The sequence below is a fragment of the Balearica regulorum genome, chromosome 23 (genome assembly GCF_011004875.1).
Source record: "Balearica regulorum gibbericeps isolate bBalReg1 chromosome 23, bBalReg1.pri, whole genome shotgun sequence".
NCBI classification, from domain to species: domain Eukaryota; kingdom Metazoa; phylum Chordata; class Aves; order Gruiformes; family Gruidae; genus Balearica; species Balearica regulorum.
The window spans coordinates 6,691,684-6,711,727 of record NC_046206.1 but is presented as its reverse complement, the minus strand read 5'-3'; the positions used below and the strand labels follow the sequence as shown (position 1 = coordinate 6,711,727).

The following is a 20,044-nucleotide window of genomic DNA, read 5'->3' as shown; positions in this document are numbered from 1 at the left end:
TTTTGTGGTCTTCGTTAATGAAAAGAAGGGGGGTGTATCTGTATTTCTGATTAGCTCTGCAGAAATGCCTTGGGTCATGAGGTGAGAAGTACAGCCTGTCAATTGATAGACTCCACTATAACAGAAAGATGGTGTGCAGGGTTGTTTTTAACAGTGCAAGAGTGAAACAGTCCAACAAGGGCTCCTAGAAGCATCAAGCTGTATCTGAAAGACTGCTAAAATGCAGCTGAGCAATAAAGGATGCAGGAGGGCATGGAGTGTAACCCATGGACAGACCGACGTGGTAGGCACTTGCTTTTTATCTGGTTCCTGCATTTTGATATTTCAGAGGTATTGACTGCGATCTTACAGCTACCGTTGCCTTTGTCTGAAAGTCACTCTTCTTTGCACATCCAAGTCTCTTTCCTCCAACTGGTTTCGTTATCAGAGATCCCCTCCGTGAGACTTGTGATTCAGAGATCACTTTATGACATTCATGTGACAGGCCATGAATGGCCTCTCCCGCATGTAAAGAAACTCCCCTTAACTTTTCACCTTCGGGATACTTGCCATTTCCATAACCCAAACCTCCTTCTGCTACAGCAGGGATTAAAGGTGCATAATAATGACAAGTCATCTGTTTCCTTTCGCATTTCAGGGAGTCCCCCGTAGACTGTAGCGTGAACAAATGCAGCAAACTCGTCGGAGCAGGGACAGAGTCCAACCCAATGAGTTACAGCACCTACATGGATGAGAAGAATGGGCCTCCTCCCAACATGACCACCAATGAGAGGAGAGTCATTGTCCCAGCAGGTACCACCACCATCAAACTCTTTGTGTCATATTTCCTTGCACTGTCTTAAATATCCAGCTGAACAGATAAGGCTTGTTTATCTGCTCTCTAAGGAATTCTCTTTCTTACAAGCCATGTAAAAAGTAAGGAAAAAAAATGAGTTTCTGGCTAGTGGGAATTGCCCATGTCCTGGTATATGTTCTACCTTGAATCAGAATAAGAAGTGGATTATTAGTGCTTCTTTTTTTTTCTTTTTTCTTTTCCTCTTTTTTTCCTTCTTTGCCTTCTTTGCCTTCTTTTCCTTCTTTTCCTTTTCCTTTTCCTTTTCTTTTCCTTTTCCTTTTTTTCTTTTTCTTTTTTTCTTTTTTCTGGAATGAAGTGCTGTTTTCATGTGTTGAACCAAATCCATCTCCTGTCATGTGTTAGAGGAGAATCTGCAGTGCTTCCTGGGACATGCATGGTGTGATCAAAGAGTGCAGTTCATAGGCAAGAATAAGCGTGAAGTGGACTCAAATTATAACTCCCATGACGCTCTGCAGGATCCAGATGCACTTTCATGTCATATTGATTCAAAATGAGCTATTTTGTTTTCATTTTTTTGTTAGAAGTAGAAAACCAGAAAAATTCTATTTTGCAGGAACTACATTAACCTTCCAAAAATTGTTGCACAGAAACATTCCTGTCCAGTTCTCTGTTTGTATCTGATATCCACATCTGCTGTCTGAAATTGGCAGGATGCACTAGATGCATTTGGACAGTCAAGGATGAGATCTGCTGTGGCAGGCAACTGGTGAAGTCTGAACCTGGAATGAGAGGGAATCTTTTCCCTGCAAAGTTTATAAACACCAGAGATATAAACAGGTTAGCCCAGGAGCTTTCCAGCAAGGGAGATATTATAAGCCAAGTCCTGGCCCCACTTAGGTACCAAAAGTTTCACTGATTTCAAGGGGTTGTGAGGGTTTCACAAGGGTTGTAGCCGATTCAAGTGGATGAACTGTCGGCAGAAAGAAATGTACTCATGGAATTTAGCTCTGTTTTCTGATTGTGGCTTGACCACAAACAGATGACAATTCTCAAGCATTTGTTTGCCATTTAGGATGAAACGGAAAAGCTTGAACTGAATGTAGTGAAGGGAAGCCAATAAAAGACTGACAGCAAATCTCAAAGCACCATTTAAGCCGTTGTTAGGATCTGCTTAGAGAGACTGGCTAACCTAATTGGGGACAGCGTCAGATAGATTTTCAGCATCAACGTTGCCTAGAAAGGTGTTAGCTGATACCAACTAGTCATTATATTATTAAAAATATTCAAGAGAGAACATTTATCCTGCCCTTCACCATGCTATTTATGCATTTTTGAAAAGACCAAGGGTGAGCTAAAGTTTAGCACTGTTGTAGAAATAGGGGAAATTACCTTTCATGCCCTCAATGGAAGAGAAGGTTTAAAATTTCCTCTTTGAAGGAAAGTGAAAAGAGGACTTTTTTCCCCTCATAAGCATCCACAAATCAAAACCTTGAGATACTTGTGAAATAGCAGTGAGTTACCAGACTTTGGAAGACAATAATGAACATCATCCCAGATCTCTGGCTGCAGGATATGAGGCCAAATTCATCCAAGACAGGCACTTGGAAATTTTAATATAATCCAGAGTAAAGATTTATAGCGCATTAGGGTGAAGATAGGCAAGAATAATGTCACATTAGGGCTGCAGTAGTAATAATAATGAACTCTAAGCCATGTTTGAAGAAGGCAGTTTTTAAGAGACCATTCAATGTCTTTGGCAGTGATAAATAGGCTGAATGAATATCTAAAATTCAAAAGTGTTTGTTTAAAGGGAGACCACAAATTCACTATGTCCTCTAAATGTTGGGGTTGTTTTTTTTCAAAACTCAAGACAAATAACTCTTTCAATTAAAAAAAAAAAAAAAGAATCCTCCATTGAATACTTGCATTGTAAAATTCGCAGTCTTTTGCCTGTGCTTAGAAAGCAGAATTTAAATTAACTATTGCCAAAATTTAAAGGAAATCCATCTTTCTTTCCCAAAACAGACTTGCAAAGATACGGAGTTGTAAGTTCCATGTTTAAAATTCAACTTTAAGAAATCTTTTTTTTCTAGAAATTCAGTGAGGAAATGTCACAGTTATAATTTCAATATGCCTTGGTCTTACTTCTCCATTTCATGCTGTTATTCTGGAACTCAGCTTCCCAGGAATGTACCAGGTACAGCCACTACCTGACCTTTTGTGTCAAGGAATCCCTGCAGCCCAAGTTTACAGTCCTGGGCAAAGGCATTTTTTTTATACACTATAAAATATGTGGCAGAGGCATTTCTTGTCCCTACCCAAAGCACAAGCTACCAGCTGCATGCTGGCTACGTATTTCTGATCCGTTTTCTGCCTCAGGACCTGAAGTGTTTGAGGTTTATCTTAGAGGAGTGTACCAGCTGTGATAGGCAGATCAAATGTCTCCAAAGTTAAGGCTTGACTTCACAATCCTCTCCAGCTGCAATGGAACATGAATTTGCAGCTTAAATTTTCAAATGGGATACATGGGGAGAAGCAGCACAGGAAACATCTGAAAATGCAGATATGCTCTGAAAATGACTCTGTAAAAATGGTATCGTGGCAAAAATTCTTGCTGGGACTTTCTGATCTGATGCTCTTTTCAAAACTCAAAGGATGGTTTCTTTTTTTAACTACTGATGCAGCAAACCATCACCATGGGGTCTGAAACTCCAGCCGGGTTCAATCTCTCTCTTACGTCATCACCAGTAATAAAGATTCCACAGCTGGAGCTTTGCTGACAGTTGATAATGATGCATGAGACAGTATAAAATCCACATTGCCCTCCAATAGCTGTGTTGGTTTTACAGGGCTTGCGGAGGTAGAGTTGTGTTCTTGTCAGCGGGGTGAACAAATGTGACTCAGAGATACATGGCAAGCTGTTCTGTTTAAGCAATAATATTTTTTTTTCAGAGTCCCTTTGCTGACCGTAAATACCACCATCCTCAGACTTTAAAATGCCATCTGCTGGGACTTCGTAATGCACTTGCGAAGGATAGTGTGACTTATACAGCACTGATGTAATTATACAGCATTGCAGAACCGAAGCTGTGACAAGCATACCATTTCAAATGGATGAGTTTGCTTTTGGAAGCTTTTTTCCAGAGGGAGAAAAGTCACAGTCAGATGTCACTAATATTGTTCCCAAGCATAGGTGTAAGATTCAGGCAGGTGGGAGACAACCAAGAGAACTTACCCTGCCAGAGGGTCAGTGTGATCAGTTTATGGGCCTTGAGCCCTGTGATAGCACAGTACTTGTTCATCTTGGCAAAATGCATTTGCATCAGTAAATTAAATCGATTTGGTTGTGGAAACAATGGTTAATGCTTTGACTGGGCTACAGTGAGTGCTAGACTCGAGGCTTGCATATAGTATTACCATCCTTTGTGCTTTCCTACCAGATCCCACCCTATGGACCCAGGAACATGTGCGCCAGTGGCTGGAATGGGCTATAAAGGAGTATGGATTAATGGAGATTGACACCACCATCTTCCAGAACATGGACGGCAAGGAGCTCTGCAAAATGAGCAAGGATGACTTCCTCCGAACCACCTCCATGTACAACACAGAAGTTCTGTTGTCTCACCTCAGTTACCTCAGGGAAAGTAAGTGTTGCCCTGACTCATCCCAGCCCTAGCGTGACATGCTGATAGGATAAGCTGCCATGGGTATTGAACTTCTAGGGCTCTTCTTGCAGGATAAACAGCAGCAAGGATGAAGGGAAAAGAACAGAGAAAGGCAAGCAGAGAGAGCAAAGAAGGAAGAGGGGAATAACAAGTGGGTTGGAAAGTTAATTTAACTTAGATGGAGTTAGTGGTGCTATCAGGGAGGTGAAGAACTGAGCAGGACTCTTAAGAAGATTAGATAATCTTACAGATAATAAAAACATCTGTGGCTATATGATAAAAATACAAAATTTGCTGTGGAGATTAAACCAAACATTAACTGATGGGTTACGGGCAAATTATTCCATAATTTTGCATTTAAGAGGGCTGTGCCCTTTCCCCTAAGGCTTCTGGTAAAGACTGCTTCAAAATAGGACCCACAACCTGCCAGAGCGAGAGATTTTCTATGTTCCTGGAGGCCCAGATTTGTTGGAAAGAGGAAAAAATCCAAGACTGATTCCACAAATGTAAACGCACTGAAGCAGACGCAGTGCAAATGATCCAGTACTCAAAGAACAACAAGTTTTGCTGAACATCTTTATTGCCACTGTCTGTCCCACACTAGAGTATGTGGTGGATCCAATACTCCTTTTTAACTATATTTATTATATTTAGCTGTATTAACCCCCTAAGACAAAAGCTGTGAGCAGTCTTCTGAGCTCTTCTGGAAAAGCATGCCATAGCAGCCCAAACAGGAGTGATCACCTTATGGCTAGCACACCCTCTTGAGGCTGGGAGTCTAGATTCAGACCTTTCTAAGACTTCCTGTGCAACCACGAGCATGTCCGTAGCTTCCAAATGTCTCCTCATCATCTATAAAATGGAGGTAAAAGCATTTCCTTTCTCCACAAAGGTGTGCTAAGGATAATTGTGGTATGATCAGGCCAGAGAACTGGAACTAAATCCCACATGCTCCAATATTTTTTCAAGTGAAACAGCTTTTATCGGAGTATAATTATTTGAGGACTGAAAAATCAGGACAAGGTGCCATAAAGCAAGGTGGGAGGGCAGGGAGAGAAAGAAAAAAAGTATATTTTCTCCACTGGGAAATCAAATTGTGATGTAAAGAGAGCTGAAGATGTCTCCATCTGGCGAGTGCAATAAAGCAGCGAGACCGCATTTATTTGGGGTGTTTCTTCAAAGCTGTCCAGCGCTGGTCTCTCCCTGTCTCTGCTAAAATCAGTGGGAGTTTTACAGATTACAGTGAGACAAGAGTTAGATCACAGATGGGTGCCTCTGTAAGCCCCACCTTTATTTTGTTTGAGAAGATGAGCCAAAGGAATGATTCACAACAAATAACTGAATTGTTGGATTTGAACAGTTTTTTGTCCCTTGTGACTTCACAATAAAATAATTTCCTATCCAAAATAATTTGCAAATTTCATCCTGTTTCATCAGCAAAGAGCTGCTGGTTCACAGAATGTCTCAAGATTATTGCAGACACAGAATAGCTTTCTAACTAAGGTTTGCATACAGAATGACACACTTTTATGGGAAATCATAAGGCAGTTCTGTGAGGCCAGTGTTGCTTTGGCCAAACCTGCTGACTTTGGCTGGGCAAATCAGACACTTTGTAATCGGAAATGGTTTTAAATTCCCACAAGATAAATACTCAAGTGAGACATTTGAATTGTCTCATTGATAAGACTTGAGAATTGACAGAAAGAGACGAAGAAGGAGTTGTGTGGTTTTTGAATCAAAGAACCAGGCTGAATATGAAAAGTTTGGCAGAAGAGTTGAATTCTTCTGTTGCTTTAGCTCCAGACAGCATCTCCAGTGATAGTCTCAAGAGTTAGGTATCCCATTTCTTAGGATGTTCAAAGAGAATATCAGAGGAATTGCAGCCTTGCTCTCATGGCATAAGCCTGAAAGACCTGGATTCAATTGCCACCTTTACCATTTGCTGCTGTCCATTTGTTCAGGAGCAAATTCCTGATTGAGCCTACCTACCTTTACATACCTGAAGTCCCTAAATTAGAAGTCTGGTCACACTGGTCTCCGTTTATAGAAAAGAAGCAACAGGGCATGTTGAAATTCAGGATAGTAGTCCCCTAATTCACACACTGCCTTTTGATGCCTGAAATTAGGAGGAACAAACCTTTGCCTCCGTTCCTCTGTGCTTCAGTTTTACTTTCAGTAAAATGGAGCTAGTAATCCTGCCTTCTTGTTGGTCTTGTCTGTGGAGATGGCAAATCCGTGGAGCAGGGGTTGTGTCTCATGTCTCTCAAGACCCAGCACGAAGGAGTCCTAATGCAGTTGCAGCATTTAAGAAGTACTGCTGCAATACATGCTGAATAATAATAATAAAAATATAATGTTCTGCCAGGGGAATGCCTACAATGATTTCTGTGCTATTAAGCTAATGCAAAACCCAAACAACTTTGCTGGATTCAGACAAATCAGTTATTCCAGTTTTACATGGATGCATACGAAAGGAGAATTCAATCCTGGTTCATCCCCAGCTTTTAAGATTATAAACTCCTCTCTGTTCAGCCCCTTGGGCTGTTCTAAGACGTCATGCGAGTGCTGTCCTTATTAAAGCAAGCTCCTGTCTGAGTGGAGGTCGGGCAGCCTCTGAAGAGCATTCTTTTCCATGCAGCTGTTCCTAGCGCTGCCTAATGACAGTCTGGTTTCTGGATTGCTGGTTAACTCCCTGACGGAGTAACGCCTTCGAAAGGAGCTTATTGTTTTTCCAGACTGATTTCCAGCGGATGTTTAGTGCCAAGCCTCTGAGCTCAGTGCCATGGGGAGATGGTCTTTTTTCATGTATTTTTCCCCTTCCTAAGGTTGGTTGTTTCAGAGACATCCAGCTTTGCTCCTGCTCAGGGTAGAGAATACACGATGGCAACAAAACACAGGAAAACTTTGGGGAATTGCAGATCTACAGGCTAGATTACATCTGCCTAGTCTCTCTCTTGAAAGGTGTTTGTCCTCTCAGGATGTTAAGCTGGATATGTGATGACTAGTGAATCCTCAACTTTGGTGTTTGTCTTCCAAGAAACAAAGCTGATCTGAACTTTCTGAGCTTGTTTGCTAGCCAGGCAAGGAGATCCCCTGAAAATTAGCTTCCTCACAAGGTTTTCAACATTTTATACTCCTGATTAGGGTGAAAACATTCTTAAAACTGCCCATGAAGTACGTTATTTTGTCACATCTGATTCCAGATTGAAAAAATAAACTGGTAACATCTGAAAGACCTCAACAAAAGCTTGATCTTAGTTTTGGAGATAGAAGGTTTAGTTGAGCTATTTAATATAGTTGAGACTAAACCTAGCTCATATCACAGCACCTTTAGTCTTTGGGTAAAACTTAGGTCCAGATCAGCATTGTGCAGTTGTTTCCTGTTGTCGTAACCTATTGAAGCAGTCGGGAATTCAGATGTCTCTGATCTTTAGGGGATTTCAGACTTGCAGAACCCAGTTCTGCAGCACACTCTATCCTTTGGAGTCTCTCAAAACACCCCTCCGGTAGTTTTTTTCAGGGAATTTACTCTCCACTTCCCCAAAACAATCACCTTTCTTTAAGTGTTTCTTCCAGTTTCCTCTCCAAAATTGTAAAGCCATGCCGTGGCTTTTTCTTCTTCTCGTTCATCCCCCTGCACCTTCGGACTCCAGACCGACTGACTGCTGTGCCGATGTCTTTTTCAAACACAGTTTTCCTGGTGAATCTTCTCCAGTCAGCCAGTGGGCAGTGAGAAGGGAGATTTGAATGTTTTCCTGCTATGTTTGGGAAGAACATCAAAAGAAGCCTGAACTGTCACCTCTCGTCCTTTTCCTCTCTTGTTACGGGGGGGTCGGTTGTGTGTGGTGTGTACAAATTAAAAGAGCCTGAAGGGGAAAGAATGAGGCTGTGGTGAAAAGCAGACGCAGAAAACTGCTTTGTGGTTTCGAGCTATATATTAATGCCAAACAAAACTATACTGCTAAATGCAGCAGAACCCTGATTCTACCAGGAGATATGGAGGGAAGGCCATGTAACCTTCAGAAGGTGAGGATAAAAAAGACTTCCAGATTAAACAGACTTCAGGATTGCGAAACCGAGATGTTCCTGCATCGCAGAAGGATGAGCTGCCTTTTGAAAAGGAAGGCTTCATGGGGGAAAAATCTCTTCTGCTCTGTTTTTCAGTCCTTTTCCATCTTCCTCTTTAATTACTGCAACAGAAATAAAAGAAGAAAGGAAAAGGTGGGGGGAACCATAAGATAACATGTTTAATATTAATTACAGGAGAATAGCCCTGCACTTTATTAATATTACCAGTGCTTCCAGAAAGAGCTGATTTAATCTAAAGTGTCACTGACCCAGTGAGGGGTAGGGGGAATAAGAACAAAACAAAAATTCATCGCAGCCAAAGTTTTGCCCGAGAACGAGTAAGGGAGGGAGCAGCCTGGGCTCTGTCTGTCTGTCTGTCTGCTTCTCTCTGTCCTGATCTGTGTCTCTGGCTTTCTCTCTTTTCCTCCTTCATTGAAAACCCTTAATAGGAAACACATTTCCTTTTCTGTGGTGTTCCCACCAGAAACCTCAGACTGTCGGGCAAAGGTGAGAACTTATAGCAATTAAACTGGGGGAGGCGCCGTCCCTTTCCAGTGGCTTGGGCTGCATTTTTTAGCATAAAGTAGCTATAGGTTGATCATACAGGCTTGTTCAGTGCTATTCATCACCCCACCCCCACCTCCTGAGCCCGTCAGTGCACCCAGGCATTTGCAGCCTATTTAGTCATAGAAAACCGTGTTTCTGAATTCCCCAGCACTTCCTTGTCTGGCGCGGGCAAGCTAGGCTGGGTGTTGCATTCAGGATCTACTTCCAATAACCTGAAAAGGAGAGAGCAGAGGACAGGAGGTTCCCCACAGATATTCAGGAAAGAAATGCCAAAGCCAGAAACCCTCTGATGAAAACACGACTTAGGCGGACAAAGCTGTTGCAATCCCTCCTTCAGTAGCAGCAAAAGACCAGCCAATCTCTCTCAATATTTAAGCCAATCACTTTGGCCATCTGCAGCTTTCACAGTCAAGGTACCCTTGGGATCCCTTTGAACTCTTTACCTCCTAGTTTACCACGTTATCCATCCTGGTCTTTTGAAACATCCCCTGTCCTGCAGCATCTGGTAACATCCATCCTCCCCTCCCTATGAGCAGGCTTTGTTTTCCAACACCTTCTACCTCTGTGTACATGCTGGCTTGGCCCGTCTTTGGCTTTGTTTGCATTTGGGGAAGAGAAGAAATCCATAGGAACACATGCCAATAAGATCCAGCACCTGTAATGGCTATTACTTCTGGCAGTGAACTGCCTAATCCTCAGCTCTCCCAGGAAAGTGAGACATACTGCGAATACTACTGAGGGGCAAGTGAGGTCAGCATTATTTGGGATCATGTGGATTAGAGGAATGTGGAGACTGCATGGCTTAATCACAAGATCCTAATCAGTTAGTGTTATAGTACCTGCAAAAGACGTATTCTTAGCCCTGCCAGAGAATCTGGGGATGCTCAGCGTAGCACATACAGAAATCTATACTGTTTGCTGTGTGTTGCTTAGGACCAAGTACCTTAAATGACACAGAATCTCATGGACTAGAGGGTTGTGTAGATAGGAATAGCAGAAAGTGTCTGTAAAAGCACTTCGCAGCCATACCCACTCATGGCAAGACTGGTGCCTGCTCCAGTTCACATCCTCAGTCCCTGCAAAGAAGGGCCTTCTGCCTTGTTAGGAATGTCACTGCCTGGTGCAGTGGAAACTTTTTCAAAGAGCTGTAGGAAAGGTAAGCCTAGAAGATTATGTGGGGTAAACACATATAACTGGACAACCATGAAATGTGTATTATGTGCTGGCTTCCAAGAACTCACAGGGCCTCTCCCTCCATTTCCAGAACAGTTTGCAGGAGAACCAAAGTAAAATGCTTTGAAAGGAACATTTCCACCATAGACTATGCAAAACTTTTTTGCTTCAAGTGGGGCTGGATGGAAAGGCCACTCTGAGCCAAGAAAGCTACTGTCAAACTCCACAAAGCATGGGAGACACTGGAATACCAGTGAGATTTTTGCAGCTGTTGGCCCAAACCCAAGCATGTGACACTCTAAAAATGTTCAGATCCTGACAGTGCAACTCATGTCACTTCTCTGTATGTTCCTCAAACAGAAAATTTCTCTATCACAGCTAGAGAGAGAAAAGCTTCTTCCTTATCCTGTAATACAATCTGTGCCACAGTAATTGCTAGAGGTTCTGCTGTGATAGGTATTGTACCTTTATAAATGTACTTTACAAGCTCACCCTTTTATATGAGTTGTATTAAATGTCTTTATTTTGATTTGCAAGTGGAGAAACAGTAGCACATATGTGACATACAGCTACCAAGCTTTTAAAAGAGTTTCATATCCATCATAGAAAATATGTGCCTAATTGTCTGAAAAATTTGGTCTTTAGATCCTAGCGATAGCATTTTCTGCCTGTCTGCATGGTTCCCCACTGGCAGAGAATGTTCAAAGTGTAATAACTCCTTTTCTTTTCATTATAGGTAGCTCACTGCTGGTCTACAATCCTCCATCCCACACAGAAGCTTCCTCACGTCTTGCCACCAAAGAAGGTCAGTCTTTTGTGTATAAATGTCCTGGCTTCCTCTGCTCTCACAATGTTTTTGATTGGGTTAAAACTAGACCTTTTGTATAATATCCTTGGGATGAAAGTGTTCTGATCTGCTATGCATGCACAGCATGGTTAAAAGGAATAATTCACAATTTGCAGCTCCGTCCATCCTAAAAATCACATCTCTGCTTCTCCAGCCAACATCGTGGCATAAAATGTCTGTCATTTTCACACTTGTGCATTACTGAGCTGATGAACTGATGGCACATTTTCTGTTCTTTATGTGAAACAGTTTGAAATCTCAGATATATAGCAAGGACTGTGACACTATTTCTCTCCGAATGAGTTCATAGTTGAAAAGATAAAATTTTCCCACCATAAATTCCATTACTGAATAAAGGCTTTTCAGGTCTGCCAAAACCATTCATGAATCTGTCAGCTAGTGTCAACCAGCAAAGAAGACCAACTGTATTTTTTTGACACTTTCATTTTGGAACATTTTGATTTTCTTTTTCAAATAACTCCAATTTTTTAATCTATTAGAAATTCTGATCATGTAGATGGGGCTTAGACACCTTGAAGTTTAAAAGTTAATAACGTACTTGAGGCTCCTTCAGGCTTTTGAGTTGTTGGTATATCCTTCAGACAGGTTTTTTAGGTTTCCTTCTGCAGTTACAGGCCTATTCCTTTTTCTTATTTTTAATGAAAAACTGGATTCTCAGTCAGATAAAATTATGAGAGTTGGCGTGATGGGTATGATGCACATCCCTTACCTGCATAAGACAGTAAGTCACAGTCAGACAGTTGAATTGCTAAAGGCTAAATAGAGTGCTAAAAAGCAAAAATCTGGTCCTGTGCTCTATAACTTGCTGTGTAGGACTGGGAGCCTTGAGTTTGGTCTTCCTTTCCCCTTGTGTAACTGCAGGAACATTGGTTTTGTTCACTGAACTGTGTTCAGCTCCTCTATTTGAAAAGCTTCCGGGAAAAGTGTGAAATCTCACATCTGCCATATGAGATAACCCACCTAGAAGCAGTCTGCTCTCTTTTTTAGATAGTTTCCTCAACTCCTATAGAAACATTTCTATGCTTTTCAGGAGAAGGTGGCTTCATTGATGAGCCACAAGTTTGCATTTCAAAGTATAGTGGAGAAAGCCAGAAAGTCTTTTATTTAAGCAGCTGGAGAGGGAGAGACAAAAACCCCGTTTCACTGAAAGGCTACAGCAAACTGAGATCACACATTTAGCAAGCTTCTGCATGGTGTGTCTGGCTGCTTCATTGACTAGCGCTGCTCTTAGAGCCAGCACTTCTTTCTCCTTGCACCACGCTGCATTTCATCTCCAACATCTGTCTTGGACCCTGGACACAATATCAGTGCTGGTTTTTACAGCAGCTTCTTTTGTCCAGCATGTAACTATCCACTTGAGCTGTCTGTTCCCTGCCACGCTGTTCTCTCTTTATGAGACAGGCGTTAGTTGATAAACCGTGGTAGATTACAGAGACAATGCCATTCAGGCTTTTCTGTGACTGACTGCTTTGACGCTAACAGTCATCTATTTAAAATTAATAAAAGCTAGGCTTGCTCCTATTTGACTAAAGCAGACGCACCCGCACGTGTTCCTACGCAACCTCCCCCATAAACATACACGCACATCCAAGACTCTGCTCCTTCTGTCTCAGACCAGGTGGTTGCTAAAAATAAAGGGAAGAAAGCTGCGATTTTTTTTATTAAAGAGAAATGCTCTGTGTAAAATTGCACTTCTCTGATTTTTTTTATACCCTTTATCTTTGCAAGTTGGGCCTACAGTCACTCAGGCGGAAAGAAATTTGAGGGAAAAAATGTTCCTCCCGCTCCATTTTTACTGCCCCCAAGTGTGTTTCTTTAGTGCAGCTGACAGAAGTTTGCATTTGATTTCTGTCAGCTAGGCGTTTTTACTTTACATGGTACTTTCATCATGTGTCAATAAAGGACTAAACATCCCCATGGGACAGTCAAATAAAAATTAAGAACTAGCATAGAAATGTTGAAATCTCATCTATTCCTCTTCCATTTCTTCCTGCAATGCATACATTTCCTCTGCGTTCGTTTGATGTCTGAATACTGTTCTCGGATACCCATTTCAATGTACTGTAACTGATTGATGCTCCAAATACTACTCGAGAGATAAGAGACACGTGAACATGTCAGGCTGACAGATAAGGAATTGGGGGAGCAGTGTGAAGTGTCTTGTCTAATATCACAGAAGAAACTCGTGATGGACATAAAACTGGACGTGGAATTCTTCGGCCTCAGTGTAGTCTGTTAGACAACAGGATTTTCCTTGCTTCATTTTAAGGCTTTTTAATGGGCTTGCTTCAAGATGATGATATTCTTTTGGAAAAGGAATTTCAGGTTAAAAATAATGATTTTTTATAGGTGTTTTCTTGTCTCTGTAACTTCTCAAATGACGGAACATTTTTCTTTATGTTAATGCATCTTGAATCCACTAATCCTGTAAATACTTCTTCTCTCTGTGCCTGTGAATAAAAACAGACAAATTTATCTAACCACCTTCTCTTGAGGATTCGCAAGCAGGAGGAGGTGATGAAATAGCACAATACATGTCAGAGACAGGAAAAAAATACTATTTTCTTCACTCCTCCTGTAATTTTTCTTGCACGTTCTCTAAGATCGCAAAGGTAACGCTTGTGCAAATTCCATGGAGAAATGCATACTCTTTGCATATGCTTAGACTATGCTTTATACAACGTATTCCATGTACATACTGTAAAAAAAGAACCTACAGGGCAAAAAAAAAAAGGTATGGCTGCAACACAGAGGGATGCAGATGTTTCAGATGCAGCATATGGCTCCACTCTCTCCTTAACTTGTTACTGACATAGCAGGGCATGTTCTGTAGCCATAGCAAGGACAGTGTCACCCAGGAGCACAGGGCACCTCTTGACTTGTGGCCCAAGCTGGCCAAGACTGGGTTTTGTGCCGTGGCTCTGGAGACAGAACTGCCTTGGCTGATTGCAGCTGCAGCCTTTGCTCCCTTTTTCCCTTCTATTTTCTGCCCTCTCACTTCTCTTCTGCAATGCCAGCTCTGCATACAGAGGAACCTGTAGCGCTGCTTTAGGAGAGTTAAACTGCTTTCATGGCAGAAACGGATACTATAAACTCATACAGCTGGTGCGGAAAGCATTTGCGTTTTGTTCTCAGATCAGACAGGTAGAAACCTTGTTGTGTTCGAAGGACTCTTGTTGCCTGAGCTGCTTTGCTTCTCAGCCTCATAAACACTCAAAAGTACAGTATTTAGCATCATTGGTACAAATTGTCTTCAGCTGCCTTTGAGAAATAAATTGCTCTAATGAAAATCACCAGTATTTTTTGGCTAGAGAACAGTTTTCTGGAAAATGAAATGAGGTTGCTCTCTCATTGCTGAATGGAAAGATTTGTGTCCCACTCCCAGTGCTCCACTGGAGAGATGGTCTGTTTCATTTTCCGTGACTGTTTGGAGCAATGACTGACCTACTGTAGGTACCGGAGACATGGGAGAAGAATCTGAGACCACATTATCTGCCCAAGTCCATGCAGATTTTAAATTGCTTGCCTTCGAAATGGTGTCATTTAAGTAGGTTTCCACAGGGAAATGGAAAGTATATTCACATACAACAACATTTAGGAGGCCAAAGGGCTACGTCCCGTACGGTTGTGAGCATTCTGGCCTCAATCCAACACATTTTTAAAGTCCATGCTTACTTTTAAGTATGTCGGGGTCTGCATAACTCGCGTGTTTAATACACAAGCCTAATCGCTGCGCAGGATTTGAACCCAAGCAGGATAGTGCTGGCAGTTTCCAAAGAGGCAGAATCATGACGTGTTGATGTGCAAAACTGCGTGACTAAACAGGCACGTAGGAGTATCTGGTGTGGTATAAGCGGTGCTTTGCAGTATGTGCTGCTGCACAGTGCAGTGGCTGTTTGTGCAGTGAGGTGGCAAAGTGGGATGAAGGAAGGTTTGGCTGATAAAGGCTACACCCGCGCATCACACCTGAGAATTTAGTGGATACAGGTTATGTATGATCTTGGTTAAAAGGCTGGATTCAGCACAGGTCTTTATACTCCGGCACTGTCATCTGTGTATGTCAGGCTCAGCCTAAGGCAATATGGTTAGCTTAGAATGGTGCTAAACCAGCACTAGCCCAGAGTTGCATAAATCCAACCTAAGTTCAAGCAGAACACAGGAAAAAAATGATGTGGTACCTGCATTTTCAAAGAGGGAAGAAATTTGTATGTGAATCCATGAATACAGATGTAGGAGATGAATTTTAAGGATTTAGTCTGTGGCTGTCCCATGTTTCTGTTTGCATTATAGAAACATTTGTGTGAACAATAAGGATGTTTGGGTATAAGGTGTGTTTGCTTGTATGTTTTCTTCGGATTAATTTATTAATGCTCCCTGTTGGAGCATTAATAAAATCTCTCTCACGCACATTCCCTGGTACAAAATATGAGTCCGTGCAGCTGCTTTTCTCGCCGTCAGGGCCGCAATCTCTTTCCTCTTTCCCCAGCAGTTTTCTTTAAATTGTTAGGAACTCTTTAAAACTCATCTCTCCTGCTTGTCAAATTCAGTGACAATTTTGGGTGACAGGTTCAAAAGTTTTTGGGGACTGGGAAGAGAGGGGCAAGGAGACGACAGGCAGCATGGTTGCATAAGCAGGGTTCCCACAGGAAAATAATCTCAAATTCCTGCATAAAATTCTTCTCTTGAAAAGGCTGTTTTTCAGGTCTAAAAGGTTGTCATGTGAAAAATATTGACCAGTTTCAGTAAACCCTTCTTTCGAGTGTCAGTAAGGCCCCTTGTTCACAGCAAAGGTTATAAACCCTCTGGTCTTGGTGGTGTCAAAGAAAAAGCAGTTGCAGCTTTATGCCCTCTCAATTGTCTGTACAGACTAAAACATTTGTCGATGATATTTGTGTGCCTGGTGATGAAATATCCCATTTTTAGCTCTGTAGCTGGAAAAGAGGAGGCTTTTTTGGTGCTTCTTTTATTGTGACTGTGTGGACAAACCAGGGATTTATGATTTCAGGAGAGACAGTAGCTAGCGCTCTTGGATTTTTTTCTTTTTTTCTTTTTTTTTTTTTTTTAATTGTTTTCCTTTGAAATTCCAGAGTTAGTGTTTTGTCTGCTTTCTCCCTGACCCTCTTCGGAGGCAGGCGTGTGTTTTTTCACCAGAAAAACTGGAAACAAAGAATCGTTGTCTTTAAGCTGTAGCAGGCAGGAAACCCAACTCACAAGGGATCACCCTGAGCCAGCGCTGTCCCAGAGTAGACTCCAGTTCTCTGAATTCAACCTGACAGCTTGTCTGGAGCACTTTCTAAGTAACCATTATCCTTCCTTTTCTCCCAGCAAAAGAGCTATTATTTTTTTGCCTAGGGTGCACTGCAAGCAATGTTATTGCACATGTGTGTGTGGGTTACACGTTTGCTGGGGTGCAGTCCCTCCCGTGAAAAGGTCTTGGAAGCGCTTTGGCCGTTTCCTCAGACAAAAGTAAATTTGTTTCCTGATAATGAGTTAAATGGGCAAATGCTGTAAAAAATTCTAGCTGCGATGTGTGCGCGTGCATGTCTTCCCTTTTCTCTTACGTATGTCTTGCTGCGTCTAGCTTTTTTCTCTGTGAATATGCGTTTCTTTTTCTTTACTTCTGCATTTGTGTATTTTTCAGTAAGTGCATACTGCAAGCACGTTAGCTGTTTGTTTTTCCCCCCCCTCCGTGCGCTTCTGTGTCTGCACAGTGCTGCTTGCATATTTGTACACGCTCATATGTGTGTTTTGGATGAATGCTTATATACGTGTGCGAAGCGTGCTCAGAAACGCGCCTTTCAGCGTATGCGATTGTGTTTTTGCTCAGTAGCACGCCTGTCTGCATGTGGCTGCTCGTGTCTGCGGCCCTGTGTAGCTCAGTTAACGTGTATGTTGACTGGAGAGTGACTGCTTTTCAAAGCTGGCTCTGGGAGGGATTCTTAGGACACATACTTCAGTCTTCATGCATTGTGCATTGGGACTTCTGCTGCTGCTATTAAAAAAAGCAACAACAACAAAAAAAATTCTCATTACTTCCTCCTTTTCTTCATAATGTGTCTTTGTAAGCGTTGCACAGGGTAACTCAGACGTGAATCAGGAAGTTCCACCGCTGCACGGCTCTGGGATGTTTTTCTAGCCACACTCGCACAACTGGGGGCTGTCGCCTGTGGCTCAAAGCAAACAGGGAGCGACTCCAAAGTTTGGAGGCCAGATCCCTCCTCTGAGCAGGGGAGCAGAGCCCCAGGCTCTAGAGCTGCAGTGCGTAGGAGCTCCTTCATGTCCCCCCCGCCAGGCCAAGTCTGACGAGGGAGAGGGATCACAGAGCTCAAGCCGGAGTGACCTGCTTCAGCAGGACTACTCTAAGCTGAAGGAGTCCCCCTTTGAAAATCCTGAATCCTAGTTCTGTGCACGCACTACGTTAAGCTCCAGGTCCCTGTGCGACACTGGAAATAAGTGGGGTTCAGCCACAGTACTTTCATCCAACACTGGATCTAGAATAGGAGTTAGATCGGAAATGTTTACTCATTCATTCAATGCATAACTGGGCTCTCAACTACTTGCAGAGATTCCCCAACCTGTCCATGCTCTGCAACAGATTTCTTATGTAAATCCAGCAGACAGTCCCTTCTCTCTTGGTTTGAGTTGACTTCAGGTCGAAACCCAATGTTGTTCCAAGCCTGGACTTTGGTCTCCATGCCAGTTTGTCTGTAAACCAGGTTAATAGCAATGTAAAGATGTTTGATAATTTTTTTTTTCTAATTGTGAAATAATCAAGTAGTCTGATAATATAGAATAGAAGTTATTTTGCAATTATTCCGCACTCTGCTAGTTGCTTCCTCTTAGTGGAGAGCCTTAGAATGACTTAATTCCACATATCATCCCTGTTCTGGAGATTCTTTAGCACAAGGAGCGGGACATTGTGGTCTTGAAGCAGAACTAAATGAGTTTGGTGCTGGAAGGCTCTGGAAAGTCTTACAAAATCATAGAATCATAGAATGGTATGGGTTGGAAGGGACCTTAAAGATCATCTATTTCCAACCCCCCTGCTGCGGGCAGGGACACCTTCCACTAGACCATGTTGCCCAAAGCCTCATCCAACCTGGTCTTAAACACTTCCAGGGATGGGGCACCCACAACCTCTCTGGGCAACCTGTTCCAGTGCCTCACCACTCTAACAGTAAAGAACTTCTGTCTAATATCTAATCTAAATCGACCCTCCTGCAGCTTAAACCCATTACCCCTTGTCCTGTCACTACACCCCCTGATAAACAGTCCCTCACCATCTTTCCTGTAGGAATGATCATGAGAACATGTTCATGAGAACAGCCATAGTAATACTGGCCGTGAATGACATACAGCATGACATATGGCATATGTGCTAAGTGATAATGGTTTTAATTAGCAGAAATAGCAAATTGAAAAGTAATCCATTGCAAAACAAATGATACTGTGGCTGAGTTTTGAGGCCTCAGTCTAAGCAGTTATGACACACGTGTAACTCATACCTGATTGTGTGCCGTAGGGCTAGATGTTACAGGAAGCTTACTGCCGACTTGCATGAGTCACTTCTTGTATCCATTTGAAAAGGCCAGAGGACTCCTCATACTCTGCTTTCTAGTTCTGTTCCACCATCTCTGCCTCGCACTGTCAAACGTCCTACAGACAAACGACAGCATCCAGAGCCTTCACAGCTTTCTGCTGAGAAAAACTCTTGCTGCTGACGTCGTAAGGTTTTGCACCATGTGTATCGAGCATTTAGTACATATACTTGGAGCCAGAGTGGGCCTGGGAAGAACCTTACAGACTCTACAACTTTTATGTTTGCTGCCATCATTTAAAACAATGTGTCTAATGTTTCTAGGAGGAGTTGGAGGTGGTTTTGGCTTCCTTGACCCTCCAGAAACCCACAGTCTAGGTTTCTTCTCTCCAACTGGCTTTAAGCACAACCCCACCTCTTCAATGTGATCTCCAGGAGGTTAAATGACGGGAGTGTGAGGGCTGGATGCTCAGCAGCTTGGCAGACCTTGCTTACATGTTTGGTTTACAGCAGTAGTGTTTTTTGTTCCCATGCGCCTACATTGGGACTCTTCCAAGATACCAGAATAGTGCCACTACACACAACCTCACTTTGGGAGGAAAAGTGGTGAGGTCCTGTGCCCTCCTTTCTCTCTCTCTCCCTGTAAAGCAGTTGCTGCAAAATAGACCCCAAGGGACCACTTAGATTAATCACAAGTCTGGATCCCCTAGGACACCTGGTTCTGCTTTCCCCATTTAGAGAAGCTAATTTAAATTCCAGCCACCAAGCCTGGATCCTTTCTTCCTACTGAAGCAGAAGGACTCATTGCAAAAACCAGACTGTGTTCTGCGTGGAGAATCCTGTGGATCCCATAGCCCGCTTCAAATTTGCAGCCTTCTCCTTCCCCTGATTTGCTTCATTGAAATCTGTAAGGCCAAGTCCTGTCTGGAAATACAGTGCCTGTGCTCCCTAACCAAATAAACCAGGATATTCAGGAACAGTTCCTTCTGTATTTCAGGTTTGGGCTTTTTTTCCCGTCATGTGAACTGGGGTCATCTGACTTTTTTTTGTAAAGCACCCCAAGATGCTGTGGTAAGGAATCCACTAGAAGATGGCTAAATGGCTGCAGTCGTTACTGTTGTTATTATTCATCTGTGTTAGCAAGTCAGACTTGGTCAGAGGCCCCAGCAGTTCATAAAGCACACAGTGCCTGGCTGGAAAAGAGCTGTTGCTGCTGCCAGTGATGCCATGAATACGGTAAATATGCCATGCTATTCCTTCCCAGCCCTGCTTGCAATTAAGAGCACTGTTCCAGCATAGACAGCATTTCAAATAAGATTCCCCTATAGTGCCTATAAAGCATTTAGTCCAGAAATGACCCAGCCCCACTG

General features: G+C 42.6%; 1 protein-coding gene and 1 long non-coding RNA gene across 7 annotated transcripts in view; one reads left to right on the top strand and one right to left on the bottom strand.

Annotated features, from left to right (window-relative positions):
• Positions 1 to 20,044, top strand: part of FLI1 (Fli-1 proto-oncogene, ETS transcription factor) — an 88,678-nt gene that overhangs the window by 58,488 nt on the left and 10,146 nt on the right. For all 6 annotated transcript variants that reach the window (XM_075774361.1, XM_075774363.1, XM_075774360.1 and 3 more), the window contains 3 exons: positions 638 to 792; positions 4,237 to 4,440; positions 11,006 to 11,074. In XM_075774361.1, coding sequence (XP_075630476.1) covers positions 638 to 792; positions 4,237 to 4,440; positions 11,006 to 11,074 — 428 coding nt within the window. The remainder of the gene's footprint in view (positions 1 to 637; positions 793 to 4,236; positions 4,441 to 11,005; positions 11,075 to 20,044) is intronic.
• LOC142604881 (uncharacterized) lies at positions 18,031 to 19,269 on the bottom strand. The gene is made up of 2 exons (XR_012838719.1): positions 18,809 to 19,269; positions 18,031 to 18,771 (listed from the first exon to the last, which is right to left on the bottom strand). It is a non-coding gene; the product is annotated as an uncharacterized LOC142604881 (long non-coding RNA).